General features: G+C 45.2%; 1 protein-coding gene across 2 annotated transcripts in view; it reads left to right on the forward strand.

Annotated features, from left to right (window-relative positions):
* The window catches only part of KCNH1 (potassium voltage-gated channel subfamily H member 1), a 386,370-nt gene that overhangs the window by 76,983 nt on the left and 292,159 nt on the right, over nucleotides 1-17,228 (forward strand). Inside the window, exon 6 of one of the 2 annotated variants that reach the window (XM_032878101.1) lies at nucleotides 9,132-9,605. In XM_032878101.1, coding sequence (XP_032733992.1) covers nucleotides 9,132-9,605 — 474 coding nt within the window. The remainder of the gene's footprint in view (nucleotides 1-9,131; nucleotides 9,606-17,228) is intronic. The other variant, XM_032878102.1, reaches the window with a different exon arrangement.

Consider the following 17,228-nt stretch of genomic DNA (forward strand, 5'->3'; position numbering starts at 1 on the left):
CAAGTTATTTGAATTGCCCAAGCCTCAGTTTCTTCAGTGTAAAATAGGGATGATAATAGTATGCACCTCATACGATTAGGAGTATTAAATACGTTCATTTATGTAAAGGGCTTACTAGCTCAGGGTAAGGCCTATACGTAACACTCAATAAATGATAAGCAACACTGTGATATCTAGGGAAGGGTATCTGCTGGAAGCTCATGCTATTTAGTGGCATATGTAGACTTTGGTTTTTGTTTTTATTTCTTTATGACTGTACATGTAATTAGAATAAGGTCTTAAGATAAAACATTTTCTGTTGTCTTTATCATGGCTGTGGTAGTGTTCTAAGAACATTCTTATATTTTTGTCAAGAATTATATTATTATTTAGGTCTTCTTTTATAGCCTCTCCTTTGATTTTCTTCATTCACCTGGTCATTCATGTATTCAGGTGGTTTTTGTTAAGCATTTACTGTGTGCCAGGAGCTGTGCTAAGGACTGAGTATATGGGAGTGAGACGACAACCTCCCTGCCCTTGTGGCACTTACAGTCCAGTGGGACAGCCATCTGCAAACAAGTAAATAGATAAGGTATTACTATGATTCCTGATAAACGCTAGGAAAGGAACAAATCTGGTGATGTGATAGAAACGAATAGAGGAAGGGTAGTGGTGGGTGGGGGTTGTTTCAGATCAAGTGATGAGGGAAGGCCTCTGTGAGAAGATGGCACTCACACCAAGACTCAGAGTTTGGGAAGGACCCATCCATGCTGGGGAGGAACATTGTGAGCTGCTCCAAGGTGGGAAAAGTACTTCCATGTTTTGCAGAAAGCCAGGGGGGTGGAGTGGGGTGGAGTGGAGTGAGATATAGGGCTTAGGTGAGGTTGAAAAGATAGACAGGGACTCATATGTCACAGCACGAATGTAGATCTTGTTTGAAGTTCAGTGTCATGAGCTGGAGGGTTTGGGTTGGAGAGGCAACATGATCTAATACAAGTTTCTGTACGGCAGATGACTTTGAAGAGGGCCAGCTTGGAAGTGGGGAGAGGTTGGGAAGCTGACTCCATGCTGCAGTGGGAGGGGATGGGACATTGAGTGGACTTGTAGAAGTAAGCTGGAAAATAGTGAATGGATCCTGAGTTATATGTTTTTGGTGGTAGAAGCAACAGAACTCCCCGATGGGTTAGTTCTGAAGGGTTTCCTGAAGGGAGATCTGAGCTGTACCCCTCTGTGGTACCCCAACAGGAGGGAGTGGCAAGGAGAGTGTTTCAAGAAGGAAGATATGTCAAAGTCTGTAGAAAGCTGACAAGAGAGTGAGTTAGATCAGGAGACCCCACTGGATTTGGCAACACTGAGATCTTGGTGACCTTGGGAAAGCGATTTCATTAGCTAGAGGCGGTTGTAGTCAGATTGGAGTGTGTGGGGTGTGATGGCAGGGGAGGAAGGTGGAGACACTGTGTTTACTACTTTTTCAAAAAGTCTGGCTATACAGGGGAACAGCAGAAGGAGCCTAGCAAGAAAAGTGAGTTGGGTGATGTACAGCAATCTGCCAGAGTGATCCTGTGTCTGAGGAGAGCTTGATGGCAGGAAAAGAGAAGGAATCATGGCAGGGGGTAGATGTAAAGCACTTGAGGTAGGGAAGAAGGGTGAGGTTCAGAGCACATGGGAGGAACTGACCTTTGACAGGAGTTGGGCACTTTTTCTGTTGAAACCAGAAGGAGGTAGGTGGGTAAGGGTAAAGGCCCATTTGTGGACATTGACCATTGGAAGACGTAGGAACCTTCCTCTGGTTTTCTTTTTTTCCTTGCAGGGGAAACCATGAGCTAAGGGGGAGGTGTAATGGAGAGCAGCACTTAAGAACTTAGAGTGAGATGCTCTCATCTCTGAGCTACTTAAGCAGAAATCGCTTGCATGGGGACCGTCTCTTGACATAGAAGGGTTTCCCAGTATGGTAGTTTGGTTTTGCATCTTTTTTAATCTAGCTAGGTGAGGCTTCAGGATGAAGGTAGTGATTTCTGGGAGACAGGCTCTGGCCACTGTGGCTGGTTTGGGACTTTAATTGGGAAGGCCTGGAGAAGGTCCACACTGGGAGCTGCTGCCTTTGACCGGATGTTGGCTTCATAAGACGGCAGGGTGTCTCGTTGCCATCATGCAGAGGTCTTAGGGAAAAGTAGTAGTTTTTCAAGAGTCATGCAGTAGAAGAAAAGCATTGAATTAGGAAACTGGGCTCAGGCTTAAGGTCCTGTTTGGTTATCTACAATATGACGGTGAGCGAGCCATTTACGTTGTGAGCTTACATTCTCAATTTGTAAAATAAGAAAAATACTATTCTCCCTAGTCTCCTGAGGTTGTGTGAGATGTGATGACGTATGGCATTGTGCTGTGAAAGGTATTTCAGGCTGTACAAATAGATTAGTGAAAACACTTGAAGGCTTGGGGCTGGCAGCCCGGCTTGGGGCTGGCAGCCCGGCTTGTGCTCCCAGCTGTCTGCTTACTCAGGCCTGGTATGACTCAGGCTGAGTCACTTGGCCTCTCTGAGCCTCTGTTTTCCCATCTGTAGAACTCCCTCACAGGGTGATTATGGGGACTCAAAAATACAATAGAGGGCTTTGGAAGTAAAAGCGCTGGAGAAATGTGACAATCAGACTGATGTCCCTATTCTTCATCGGGTGAGGGGGAGCCCTATCTCTATTTTTCCCCCAGAATCAGTCTTCAAGATGAGCATTCTTTGGCATTGTTCATAATGACCTGTAATGAGCACTTCCTGTGCAGAGCCTGGCACCAGTTGTTGTAGGGGGAGAGACAGGGAGAGGGTAAACTAGTAACATTATACCTGGTGAAGTTGTATCTGCATTTGGGGGACTCCCGGTCTGACTGGGCATGTAGGACAGACACAAGCCCATCTTAGAAGTGCATTTTAGAAGGGCTGCCAGATCTACCTTTGGAAGCTTCCACTGTACAAGACTAATCAAATGGAAGAAACTAGAGGCACACGTCACACTGACAAGTGCGGAAAAGAGGTAGGGGAGGAAACTGGCTGCTGTGGCCCCAGGGACCACCATACCAGGTCATTGTGTCCCATGTCTGGTGAAGCTGTTTCTCTGCAAAGCTTTTGAGGTGTCATTGGATATCTCATATAAGGCAGGCTCCTTATGGCTGGATACAAGGTTGGCATCCTATCTCTCTTGACTCTGTGCCCTAAGACTTACCCCCCTTTGGAGGGCACTGACCCCTTTTCCAGATAATGATATTCTGAATGACTCTGAGAAAGCTTTCTCTCCTGAGGATGACAGTCATGGAGCTCATCAGAGTGGTGTCCGGGTTTGAATCTATTTCCACACATACTTCTGAGAAGGAGGGTAGGTCAGTCTCACAGGAATCTTTGAGATCAACACACATAATTAGTCATTGTCACTGTACTCTGTACTCTGTATATCTGTACACTGTACTCTGAAAAGACTATTGGAGTCGGATAGTTAAGTGGATGCAAAATAGTCTTTTGATCAAGGAATTTTCCTTCAGAGTGTTGATTATCTGTAATGAAGAACTCCACAGATATTTCTGCCTTCCATTTTCTATAGATAATTGCTGAAGAGTTAACGTGAGAATGAAATATATAGGATCTCAAGTCAGACTACAAACACTTGGCCTAAAAAGACTTTTAAAAATTTATTTATTAGAGAGATAGAGAACAAGCAGGAAGGAGGGGCAGAAGAGAACAAGCAGGAAGGAGGGGCAGATGGAGAGGGAGAAGCAGAACCCCCCCCCCCATTGAGCAGGGAAGCCCAACATGGGGCTTGATCCCAGGACCCTGAGATCGTGACCTGAGCCAAAGACAGACGCTTAACCCACTGAACCACCCAGGCACCCCCATTTGTAGCCTTTAACATAAAGATTTGGAGAGACAATGTATCACATTTATCCTAATCAAATGTCCTAGCATCCAAGTCTACTCCCAGGATGCAGTTACCCTGTGGTTTCAGTATAAAAAGCTGCATCTCAGAGATGGGAAGAGAGAAATGGAATACAAGTCTCCAGTAGCCCTCTCTGGCTAGCTGCACACCTCTGCCAATTCCCTTTGAACAGCTGATGTGGGAATAGCAGTGAGGGGTGGGGGTGTGGGGCCGGGGGGGTGAGTGTTTTGGGGAAACACTTTTTTTTTTGGGAAATATGAAGTTTTGGGGAAATATGAAGACACCGTTGACTCAGGCCTCATTCAAACAGAGCTTAATAGTGTCCTGGAAGGCATGGGAATCCACTTAGAAACAATTATGGATTATAGTAAACTATCACAGGAACAGCCATTTTTCTCTAAAAAGGCATTTTGTCCTAAGGCCTGCTACCGAGAATCATGGAGCTCCAGGCAACTTTGGTGTGCGGTCAGCAGGTGGCTGCTTGCTTGCGGATTCTTTTGAGTTCTGGCTGAGTCATCTTATCACCCTGACTGTATTTTGCAAGCATACAATAAACCCCTAAGTAACTCGCTTCCCTTTCCCCTGCCTTTCCCTCAGCTGAATGCCCATGACCCCTTCCTTACAAGGCTTATCATTCATGTCTACTCATTGACTTTTATTTTATTTTATTTTATTTTTTAAGAAGATTTTATTTATTCATTTGACAGAGAGAGAGAGATTGAGAGTTAGAGGAGAGAGCACAAGAAGGGGGAACGGGAGAGAGAGAAGCAGGCTCTCCACTGAGCAGGAGAGACTCAGAGCTTGATTCCAGGACTCTGGGATCATGACCCAAGCTGAAGGCAGATGCTCAACTGACTGAGCCACCCAGGCATTGACTTTTAAAAATTAAACTTCTTATTTTGAGATGACTATAGATTCACATGGAAGAAATAATACAGAGAGATCCCATGGATTCACTCAGTTTCCCTGGATGGTAGCTTCTTGCAAAACCGTAGTACAGTATTTCAGCCAAGCTACTGACATTGGTACGGTTAGGGTACAGACTGTTCCATTATGTCATGTCACCTTTTTATAGCCACACCCAATTCCTTCCAGCCCTCACCCCTTCCTTAAACCCTTGATAACCATTGATTTGTTTTCAAGTCTTACCATTTTGTCATCTCAAGGATGTTGTGTGAACAGACTCACGCATTATCTCTGGGAACTCTTGATTCGGTCTCTACAGATTCATCGAGCTTGCCGCCTGTCTCACTAGTCCGTACACGTTTACTGGTGTGGATGTACCGCAGTATGTTTAACCATCTACCTGTTGACGTACATCTGGGTTAGTTCCAGTTTTTGGCTTTTGTAAATAAAGCTCTGTCAACGTTCGTGTACAGGTTTTTATGTGAATCTAAGTTTTCATTTTTCTGGGTTAAACGCCCAGGAGCGTAACTGGTGGGACCGTCGGTCGTTGCATGTTTGGTTGTCGAAGTGCAAAACTTTCCTGGAGTGGCTGTACCATTTTATATTTCTGCTAACAATATATGAGTGCTCTAGTTTATCTGCATTATTATGAGCATATGGTACTTTTTAAGTTTTTTAATTTATTTTATTTTTAATTTTTTTTATTATGTTCAGTTAGCCACTGTATAGTACTTGATATTGTCACTACTCTGTCTTGTAGCCATTCTGTAGGTGTGTGGCCATATCTCATTGTCCTTTTAATGTGTGTTCCCCTAATGACTGATGATATTGCATTTCCCTAATGACCGATGATACTGTCTTTTCACAGGCTTATGGGTCATCTGTATATGCTCGTGGGCGAAATGTCCCTTCGTGCCTTTTCCTCATTTTCTGATTGGATTGTTTGTTTGTTTGTTCAGTTGTTGGGTTTGGAGATGATATATTGTGAATTATGTATTCTAGATACTATTTCTTTGTGGGATATGTGGTTTGAGAATATCTTCTCCAAGTCACAGTCTATCCCTTCATTCTCCTAATAGAACATTCTGCTCCTGATGGGTGGAAGTGATCTGTAAATGTCAGCTAAATCCTGTTGGTTGGTGATGTTGATGAGCACTGCTGTATCCCTAATTTTCCGTCTGGTCGTTCCAGCACAGGTTGGGAGAGGACAGTGTGTGTTTGTCTGCTTCTCCCTCAGTTCTATCAGTTTTTGCCTTGCGTGCATTTAGAACTCCCTAGTGTATACACATCAGGATTTCTAGATCTTGGTGAACGGACCCTTCCATCGTGATGTAAGATGCCTTTCTGTCTCTGTTGTTCAGCCTGGGTAATTTCTCCCATTTCCTCTGTCCCCTCCATTCTGCTGCTGACCCTATCCACTGAAATGCTTAAATTGGTTATTGTATTTTTGGTTCTAAAATTCACATTTGGTTCATCTTTATATCTTCTCTTCCTTTGCTGAGACTTTCTACTTCTTGGCTATTTATGAGACTCTCTATTTTTTTTTTCCCCATTTGTTTCAAGCGTATCTGTAATTGCCTGTTCAAGCATTTTTAGGGTGGCTGTTTAAAAATCTTCATCAAATATTTCTGGCATCTCTGTCAATTTGGGTTGGTATCTATTAACTTTTTCATTCATTTGAGATTTTCCTGTTTCTTGGTATAACGAGTGATTTTTGTAGAAACTTGGGCATTTTGGATATTAAGTGATAAGACTCTGGATCCTCTTTAAACCTTTTGTTTTAGGTGCCTTTCCTTGACCTGAGTACGACAGAGGAAGGGGTAGGCATCCCTTCATTCCTCCACATTAGGGTAGAAGTCCAGGTTTTTAACTCAGCCTCTACTGATATCTGAGGGGTGTCCCTTGTTATCTGTGGGTGAGCATGAGAGCTCCAGTGGCCTGGTGAGGTTACATGGATCCCTCCCTGCCTTGTGGGCAGACATGGCTTCATTATTGCAGGGTGGGCAAGGAAGTCCAGGCTCCCCATTGGGCCCATTCCAGCACTACTCCTGTAGAGAGGAGGAGAAAGAAAAGGAGGTTGGGTGCTTCACTGCGGCCCTGAGATGGTGGAAATCCAGCTTCCTAGTATCCTTTGGTGACATGGGTGGCATTGGGGGTCAAGGTTTTTACTGTGCTGCTTAGCTGTGGTTGCGTGGTTCTTACCTACAACTTTTTTTTTATCTTTTGAGGCTTTCCCTTTCCCAGTCCCTTTTCCTTTCCCAGACCCTTTGCTACAGAATGGATTTTTGTTGGGACTCTTTTGGTCTGCACCCATGCGTCATTCCAGGTCCCTGGCTTCTTCAGCTCTAAGTCTGGGAATTTCTGAGGCACAAAGAACACCCACAGAGCTCCTCACTGTTATTCCTAGGCAGTGTGCTCTTCTCCTTCCACATTTCAGAGTCTTAAGTTTGTGTTATATGTAATGTCCAAGGCATTTAGTTGTACTTAGAGGAGGAATAGAGAAAAGTGTGTCTACTTTGGTCTTTCTGGAAGTTGAAGTCCCATTCAGTTCACTTTTATTGGCTTTATTATTTTAGGTCAGTCCCTTTTCCTGCCTTGAGATCTCAGGGCCCAAGCTTCTTTAATCACATGTGTATAAATTTCTTTGCATGGGGAGAGAAATTAAAATCCCAAGCCTAGGAGAGCTCTGTGCATTGGTGGGAGGGGGTAGAAGCACTTCCCACATTTCAAGATGCACATTGGGAGCTCTGTGGATTTCTGGCTTGCTTTAACTCAGCTTTTAAGGCCTGGGGCCAACCCCAGAGGAAACAGGGATGTTCCAATTGTTCACTAAGGGATCTTTATATCCTCCAGAGGGAAAAATAAGTTCCCAGGACACAAGAGGAAGTTTCACCCAGAGATTTATAAGAACCTGTAAGTGGCCCAGAGGAGCAGCTCAGGGTTGGGAGTGAGGGTCCCTTCCAGCTTGGCCTGGCTTTTGAAAGTGTGGCTTTTTGCTTTTGACTCCTGAGGGTGAAACCCATCTGTGATACTTTCCTGGAGCCAAGCTTCTCTGGGCTTCATCCTTCATGAGTTGGCTTCCTTAAAACCCTATTCCTTTGGGAAATGTAGCCTCAACATATAACAGTCTGTGTTTCTAATCCAGCTAGACCTAGTTGGGAATCTGGTTCCGTCTTTTGCTAGCTGACCTTGACGTTCAGTCATCCACTTAAAAACCATCCTGTGGTGCCGACTCTGGGCCAGCCACCGTGCCAGGTTTGGGGATAAAGTAGTGGGTACCTTTCATTTCTCCCTTTGCTTTACCTTCTAGCCATGAGCAAGTCATCAGCTGGTTTTACTTCAAAAAAATATATCAAAAAATTGGACTACTTTTCCCTATCTCCTCATTTCCTTCCCAGGCTGTTAGAATAAGTTCCTTGATTCTGTCCTTCTGTCTAATTCTTTGCCTCAATTCATTATCTACACAGCACCCAGGGTAATCTTTTAAAAACATGTACCAGATTAACATTCTTTTGTTAACTTCCTCCAGTTACACTCAGACATACTGAGGATGAAGTCCAGTCCCTCCTCAAGGCCCACTGGGTCCTGCATGTTCTAGTTTCCATGTCTCCTCTGATCTCATCTGGTATCCCTTTCCTCCCATCCAGTGGGCTTCAGTCATGCCATACTTTTCCCTCTGCCTGAGAACATTGAGCTTGTCTTACCCTTGGCTTATTATGCTCGTTATGCTCTCTGCCTCGGATAATTTTCCATTCAAGTTTGAATGGCTGGTTTCTGGTTGTTATTCATTCAGGTTTCAGTTCAAATGCTGTCCCATCCCTGCTCCTCCTGTCACATTTTATCCCATCACCGGGTCCTCACCCTTGCCTCTTTGTTAGCACTTACCACAACTGGAAATTACCTGGATTTGTCTACTGGACTGAGCTCCATGAGAGCAAGCATCACGCTCTTTCCTTCATTGCTGTCCATCCAATGTCTCCAACAGTTCCTGGCACTGAACAGTAAATGTTTGTTGAATAAAGTTGCTTAATCCTCTGGGGCCCAAGTTTCTCTCTTGTCACATGGAATAATAATTGGCTAACAGTACAAGGTTGTAGTTTGAATTAAGTGAGATAATACATGTAGGAGAAGTACTTAGTACAATGCTTGGCTCACAATAAGCCAAATAAGAGTTTGTCATTATTTCCTTATGATTATTTATATTATAATGTTCTTTTCCTTTCTCACATGCTCCTGGAGTATCATGGGCATTTGTCAGTGGCAGATGCTGACTGGTTGGACACTTGAAGTAACATCCTAACTGGGTTCTCTCTTGACCGTGTTTTTCTACAGGTTCTGCAGCTGGGCTCAGACATCCTTCCCCAGTACAAGCAGGAGGCCCCAAAGACCCCCCCGCACATCATCCTACACTACTGTGTTTTTAAGACTACGTGGGATTGGATCATCTTGATTTTAACCTTCTACACAGCCATCCTGGTCCCTTACAATGTCTCCTTTAAAACCAGGCAGAACAACGTGGCCTGGCTGGTTGTGGATAGCATCGTGGATGTCATCTTTTTGGTGGACATTGTGCTGAATTTTCATACTACCTTTGTGGGACCAGCTGGGGAAGTGATCTCTGACCCCAAACTCATCCGCATGAACTACCTGAAGACGTGGTTTGTGATTGACCTTCTGTCCTGTTTGCCATATGATGTCATCAACGCTTTTGAGAACGTGGATGAGGTTAGTGCCTTTATGGGTGATCCAGGGAAGATTGGTTTTGCTGATCAGATTCCACCACCCCTGGAGGGGAGAGAGAGTCAGGTACATGCCTCAAATCTCAGACCTTGTTGTCATGTCTTGAAAGCTGAATAAATGTGGGTGGTCAACAGAAGAGTCATTATGTGGGTGGGAACTGGCATGGCTGATGCCTGAAACGGAGGGAGCATGCTTGATGGATAGTCTCGCCTGCCGTTTTTGTCTTTGGAGGATTAGAGGCCCTGCATGTCTGTGAATGGATGTGGAAGGCATCAGAGGCTTCCCTCTTATTTCATGTGGAGTGCAAGCCACTGGCTTGGGTGGTGGGGCTGCAGAAGCAGGCATGCATCGCCACTGCATTGGAGAAACTTCCACTTGGTATGCAACTGCTGAATGTCTACCTATTGATTATTCTAATTATGGGGATTTTTCTTTCCTCTGCGGCTGACCTTTGGCTGTTTCATAACTCATTAACTCCTGCCAACAGGGATGCTGTTTTCTCCCCAAGTTTGCTTGCTATTTTTTTTTTTTTTAATGTTGGGAAAAGTTGTTTCTTTGCTAAAATGAGTCTTGGCAGTTAACAGTGGTCCATAGTGTCCCATGTGTAAATTTGCTGAAGTAGTCAGGCCCCGGTCAACTCCAGCCCTGTGACCAGGACGTGTACTATTGCTGGATGATGCTGCTTTCGATTGTTAGTCCTGCAGGCAGTGAAAGGAATGAAAAGGAAACAAATGCTCTGTACATGTGTTGGAATTAGGACATGCTCAAGCAGTTGGTGAATGGGTGCCTGTGTCATGTTGCATAGGAAGGAACCACTGGGCTGGTTCAGGTGATTGTCTCCTTTGAAAAGGTGAGGACATCAAGTCATCACAAAGGAAAATGTCAGATTCTTACTCAGCTTCAGTGTTCTATGGGTGTTGCTGTTCCTTTTTCCTACTGCCTCGTTGATTCTCCAACTGGATGAAGATAAGTTAGTTTGTCTGGTAAATCTTCAGCCTTGTAGAGCAGTGGACCTTCGCTGCCTTGGATGACAGAGGGTCCCAGAAGTATTAGTCTGGCTGGGGTGTTAATTGGGTGGGTAATTCAGGAAGCTACCTGGAAGCTGCATTGAAGCAGGATTCATTTTCAGGCCTAGAGGGTTAGTGGGAACTAGCCTTGAGATAATTGGAAGGAACAGCCAGTTCCCTGCCAAGACAGGGCCTGGCCAGTGACTCCGACTTGCTGCTGACATAATGATGCCTCCCAGCCTTCAGATCAGTATCAGTAGTGGAGGTAGACTCCAGCCTCTTCCTGGGTGAGCACCCAGGTACCTACCACTTCCCTCTCCAGGGAAGGGGAGCTGATGTTCAGATGCTCTAAACTCAGAACGACCTCTGCTTTTATCTGTGTGCTGTGTTTTAATATACTGGGAAATCTCAGGGACTAAGACTCTGGGTGGCTTGTGTGGATTTTTAAGGGGATTAAATGAGTGAGACTGATCATGTATAAGAACAAAACATCTCTAACGTGAACGCTGGGATTCTTTAGTGTGAATATGAGTACACATTGGGAAGGATATTTTTCTCTGTGAGCCCATTTCTAGAAGATTTTATGTTAGTTGGTGAGGAAAATATGATCATCTTGGCTTAGATTACACAACGGAATTATTTCAACCTGAAAGAGCTTTTTATACACATATGGGAAATTAAATTTAACTTAAAAAAAACCTCTCAAGTTTTTAAAATAAACCATTTACTATTTAGAGCAATAGCATGGAAAATTTGCAAATAAATAGAACAGTTCTTCGGCTTTCACAGGTTCTTGTTAAACATGGGCAGAGCCGTAAACACATTTGTTAATGTGTCAAGATTACCTTGTCCCTTAGCAAAGCAGAGTAGCTCCCCTCAAGCACTGTGTGTGTCACGGTGGCAGTCCGTTGCCATCGACTGTGAGTACCCCTGATGTGGTTTCTGATTTTCATAGTCATGAAATAGGTGGGCAGATAGGAAAAATGTCAGTTATCCGTAGCTGTCTAGTTGGGAGGGGTTTAGTGTCATAAGTAATGATAAGAGTATTAAGGGGCTCTTGTTATGATTTGCTTCCATGAAGACTTGATTTTACGTTTCATAATTTCTTTTCAAGCTTTGGCTGACACCTGAAACAATGCCTTTTCATAACATTTGTTGTGGTGTGTGGGAGTCAGCACCAGGAAACTGAAGATTTGGCTCCTGGCCTTCTTGGTATCACCTGTTAGGATAGCTGGGACTTTGTGCATGCCATTTAACCTCTGTGGATCAGTTTTCTTCTCTACACCTTAGAGACCATGCTACCGACCTGCCTGAAGACCTGGCATTTGGGCAGGAGATTATTTGAGTTCCCTACTAGCTGCAAAGTGCGTTTGGTGAGTTCTTAAATCTCATCTGCAGTCATCTCACTTCAGAAGCCAATGATAAAAATGAGAAGCCCTACACTTTGAGCTCCTACCTGCAGTGGAGGTGGGAGGGAGGTGGGATGGGATGAGAGCTCAGAGCCCAGGACTACCGTGAAGGTCACCCAGTTCAGCCCTCTTAGCTCCCAAATAAGAGAACAGATGCAAGGGCAAGGTGACTCACTCAAGATGACATAGCAAATCATATGGCCACGGCAATAATGAGTCCCTTTCTGACTCCTCTCTATTTTTCATGGTGACAGAGTGGATAAAAATAGGGACAAAACATTGATGGACACCGTTGACCAAAACTGACCAAGAAGCTTCCAAAGTCTGAGGCTCAGCCCTTGGCCTGGTAGTGGTGGGGATGTTGGGCACAGTGTCCAAGGAGGCGGGGGTTGTCTCTGTGTTCCTCCCAGGGCAGCCGTGTTAGTGATGTGACAGGCAGTTTAAGATGCTCACAGAGGGACAGACCAAGCATGGTTTTCTAGGCATAGGCCTTTTGTCGAAAGGCGCCATTAAATTAGTGGAAATGGAAGGCTGGTGGGACTTAGAGGAGGTCGGGGAGGCCACAAAGGGTGTTGTACCTGTCGAACCTGGGTATATGGCTGGGTGAGAGAATTCCACTTAATGGTTTCTCATCTACTGCCTGCTGTCTTCTTGCCCATGCTCTGTTGGTGGAGTTGCTAATCTAAGAGTGCAACTCCCTCTGCTCTAGTCCCTTTTTCTTTGGGAGAGTGTAGGGAGGACAAAAAATTATTGACTCATTTTTTCATAAAAAAATACATGGAACTGAAGCCTCTCTGGTGTCTTCTTAATTATGCCAATGGAATTGTGTCCCAGTGGAGACCACCAAAGAAGAGAGGAATGTGCGGTGGTGGCTTTGCCATCTGTGTGTGCTGTCGCGGGTGGGGGGTGGGGTGGAGGCTCTTGAAGTGAAAGGACTAGATTCACCCAAGGCTTAGGGTCAAGAAAGAAGCGGGTTAAATTGCTAATGCCAGCAGTTGTGAATTCAGCCCTGTGGATGTCGCCCACCTCCATGATTTAAGCCACACAAATGCTCCCCTTGGACTCAACTTGTTTCACTTATGTAGATGGTCTACATTTGCGTCATTCTCCAGCCTGTTGGTCATAATCTGTTTTGGAGGCTGTTTGGGAATATGTTTGCACATTAGTTAAGCTGGTGAGAGCACAAAAGGTCTGGAAACTGGGTGAACTGAAGCTGGCCCTGGATCTGCCAGAGCAAAAGCCAGATGAGTTTTCTCAAGCGCTTAGTGGATTACTGGCCTGGTGAGCTTCATGGATTAAAGATGGAATTATTATTCACCAAACATATTCCCTTTCCCCAGGAAGCCTTATTGCCTCCTGCCATTGGAGTGTGGAAGTGCCCAGGGACGAATGGAGCCAATCAGGCTCCCACCCAGGTTACAGTTCTGGGGCCAAGAGCCTCCTTCCATCCTTGGCTCTGTTACCTTGGACAGCAGCCAGTGGTGTTGCCACAGCTGACCCTTGCCAAGAACCTGCTATCACAGGAGATGCTCCCCGTAGAGCAGAACAGGAGCAAGGAGTGGAAAGATGAATAGTATCGACAACAACTTCCCTTTAGTGAGGGTGTTTAACTTTCCAAAACATTTCACACAGATTATCTTTATTCTTATTCTTCTGTCCCTTTGCTACCCAGCTGGACAAACTTGTACAAGTGTTTCATCTCCCTGGACTTTGTTTGTCTCACCTGCAAGACGGGTCAATCCCAGCTCTAACCTTGAGGCCCCTGTGCAACTGTGGTCCCAGCTTCGCAGCTGAGGGGAAAGGGCCTGGCAGTGAAGTGTTCAGGCAGTGAAGCTGAGCATCATTCTGGCTTTTGGCCTGCACTTTTCCCCAGGCAGGTCATGCTGCCTTGGCACAGAATCTGGAGCCAGAGTGAACCAGGCTGTGCATTTTTGTCCCTGAGTCCCCCTTTTCAAATCGTTCCCTGGCACAGTCACTTCTCCTTTTTACACAGCTGACAGGTGAAATGTTTGAGTGGCCGGCATGGGTAAGTCTCTGTAAAGGTTGCTGGTCCATGTGCACAAGGCTGGACAGTGAAGGTGAAGGTCAAAAGTAACTCCAACATCAGGTTGCCCCCCTACTTCTCTCTTCTTGGCAGATGGGCTCCTCTCTAGGTTCTCCTAGGTTCACTGTTCCTGGCTCTTCCAGGCTTTCCCTGATGCTGAAAGCAAACGACCCCCATGGGTTGCTCGTCCTATTAATTGGTGACCATCAATCCTACTCTGTGGTTTTGATTTAGGTGGATGGACACCAGTTTAATTTTCACGCAGACTCTTCTGCTGTCACCTGAAAGTCACGAGGTGACCTGGAATTTGCTTCCTTAGGATCTCAGCAATAGAGGCCATATCCATGGCTTGCAGTAGCAATTAAAATCAAGACTTTTTCAGAGCAATTTTAGGTTCATAGAAAAATGGAACAAAAAGTGCAGAGACAGAGTTTTCCTATCATTACCATCTTGCATTAGTGTGGTACATTGATTACAGCCAATAGTGATACATTCTTACTAGCTTAAATTCATTGTTAATGTTGGGGTTTACTCTTTGTAGAATACATCCAAAGGGTTTTGGCTAATAGTTAATGACAGAGCTCCATCATTATGTGTTATATATAATGTCCCACTGCCCTAAACATCTCTGTGCTCCACCTGTTCAACCCACCCTCTTCCCCAGCCCCTCGTAACCACTGATCTTTTTACCGTCTCCATAATTTTGCCTGTCTGAGGATGTCATATAGTTGGAATCATACAGTATATAGCCTTTCCAGATTGGCTGCTTTCATTTAGTGATCTGTATTTAAGGTTCCTTCTCATTTTTTTGTGGCTTGATAGCTCATTTCTTTTCATTGCTCAACGATATTCTGTTGAGTGGATGTATTATATCTATCTATTCAGTAATAGCAATTAAAGAAATTACTGAAAGCCATTGGTTTTTCAAGCCTGATCAGTGCAGACCTTGTCCTGGGATTTCCTCCTGCTGTGGACCTGTTGGACACGGAGAGTGGACAGGTGCTGAGACACTGGTGTGCAGCCCATGCTGTCTCCTGGATAAAATTGACAACCTTTAGCACAAGTTGTTATGTCTGGTATTTTGATGGACAGCAAAACGAATGTGCAGGATACTTTCCTTGTATTTCAGACTCTTTTCCTTGGCGTTTCTCTCTTTTATTTTGGTGCTATTTATGCATCCAATTTTGGCAAACAAAAGAGGACACAGGCAGACAGACACACTATAGTTTTCATCCCCATGTCTTGTTAAGGGCAGGAAGTGCTGCTGATGGGTGTGGTTCTCCTTTGACAGCCTGCCACCGTGGCCAGGGGCTGAGGTCTGATCGCAGTGATGTTCCCTATGTTGCCACTGTCCCCATGCTGGCAGTGCTGCTCTCTTCCCCATCTTACTTACCAGGGGACTCCAGCTGAGATCTTTCCCTCTTATTTTATTACTTAATTAATTAGTTGATTTATTATTTATTTTTGTTATGTTCAGTTAGCCAACATATAGGACATCATTAGTTTTTGTTGTGCTCAGTGATTTATTAGTTGTGTATGACTCCCAGTGCTCATCACAACACGTGCCCTCCTTAATGCCCACCACTTGGTCACCTCATCCCCCTTTCCTCCTCCCTCCTGTAACCTTCAGTTTGTTTCCCAGAGTCCAGGGCCTCTCATGGTTTGTCTCCCTCTCTGATTTCTTCACCTGCGGTTCTGTGCTCCCTTTCCCTGTGGTCCTCTGCTCTCTTCCTTATGTTCCACATTTTTATTTATTTTTAAAATCATTCTTCCAAACTTGTGCTCATAGTGTGTGAAGGACTGTGGAGGTTCTTGGAGCAAACTAGACTCAGCTACCCTGACTTGTTTCTCAATGTTTCCCTACTGTCTGTTCTCTCCAAAACAATTAAGGTTTTCCATTAGATGTGTGCCATGATCTGACTTTGATTCTGAAGGTGTATCAGGCAGCAGTGGTGACATTGAGAGGAAAATGCCCCAGGTCTCCCTCCGCCAGTTCCCTTGAACCCGCAGGCTCTGTTCTAGCCAACCCAAGTTCTGCTTCTCTTTTAATTCTCCCCAGCTTTTCTTGGTACCTCTTTAAGGTTGTTCCTTCTTTCTTTCTTTTTTTTTTTTTAAAGATTTTATTTATTTATTTGACACAGAGAGAGAGAGAGAGAGAGAGATCACAAGTAGACAGAGCAGCAGGCAGAGAGAGAAGGAGAAACAGGCTCCCCACCGAGCAGAGAGCCCTATGTGGGGCTCCATCCCAGGACCCTGGAATCATGGCCCAAGCCGAAGGCAGAGGCTTAACCCACTGAACCACCCAGGCGCCCCAAGGTTGTTCCTTCTTTTTTTTTTTTTTTAAAGATTTTATTTATTTATTTGACAGAGAGAGATCACAAGTAGACAGAGAGGCAGGCAGAGAGAGAGGGAAGCAGGCTCCCTGCTGAGCAGAGAGCCCGATGCGGGACTCGATCCCAGGACCCTGAGATCATGACCTGAGCTGAAGGCAGCGGCTTAACCCACTGAGCCACCCAGGCGCCCCAAGGTTGTTCCTTCTTTAAGGAGATCTTACTGACTGGGGTGCTAGGGAATTCGAATACAACTTTTCAAAGCTTGCAGTCTGGTGGGGGCTGCTGGTAATTGACACTGACAGAGAAAGTGAGACGTCCTGTTCCAGGGCTCAGCTCAGGGTGTTATGGCTTACTAAAGGGGAGTACTTAGGTTAGCGAGAGAATCCAGGAAGTCTTCCTGGAGGAGATGATGGGAGTTAGTTGGTGAAGAGTAAGAAGGGTGTTCTCGGAAGAGGAGAGAGCCTCTGCAGAGGAATTTGCCCTCAGGGCTGAGCAAGGCATTCACTGTGTCCTAAGCAGAGTCAGCTTGGGGGAGGGAGGCACGGTGAAAGACGGAGGCAAGATCCAGTAATGGAATCTCAGAGTCTTGCCAAGGAGTTTACGTTTTATCTTGTGGACAAAAAGAAACAATTAAGGTTTTCCATTAGATGTGTGCCATGATCTGACTTTGATTCTGAAGGTGTATCAGGCAGCAGTGGTGACATTGAGAGGAAAATGCCCCAGGTCTCCCTCCGCCAGTTCCCTTGAACCCGCAGCATTCAGGGTTCCCTCCCTTACACTACTTCCCTGCCCCGGATCTCCTATTCCACTGGCCCTCACACTTAATGCCTGGCCAAGCCCCCACCCCGAACCCTGATTGGACCCTGTTCTCTGCCCATCTGGGCTGTGTTCCAGTG

Source organism: Lontra canadensis, unplaced genomic scaffold (genome assembly GCF_010015895.1).
Source record: "Lontra canadensis isolate GAN:19392208 unplaced genomic scaffold, GSC_riverotter_1.0 scaffold63, whole genome shotgun sequence".
Classification (NCBI taxonomy): Eukaryota; Metazoa; Chordata; class Mammalia; order Carnivora; family Mustelidae; genus Lontra; species Lontra canadensis.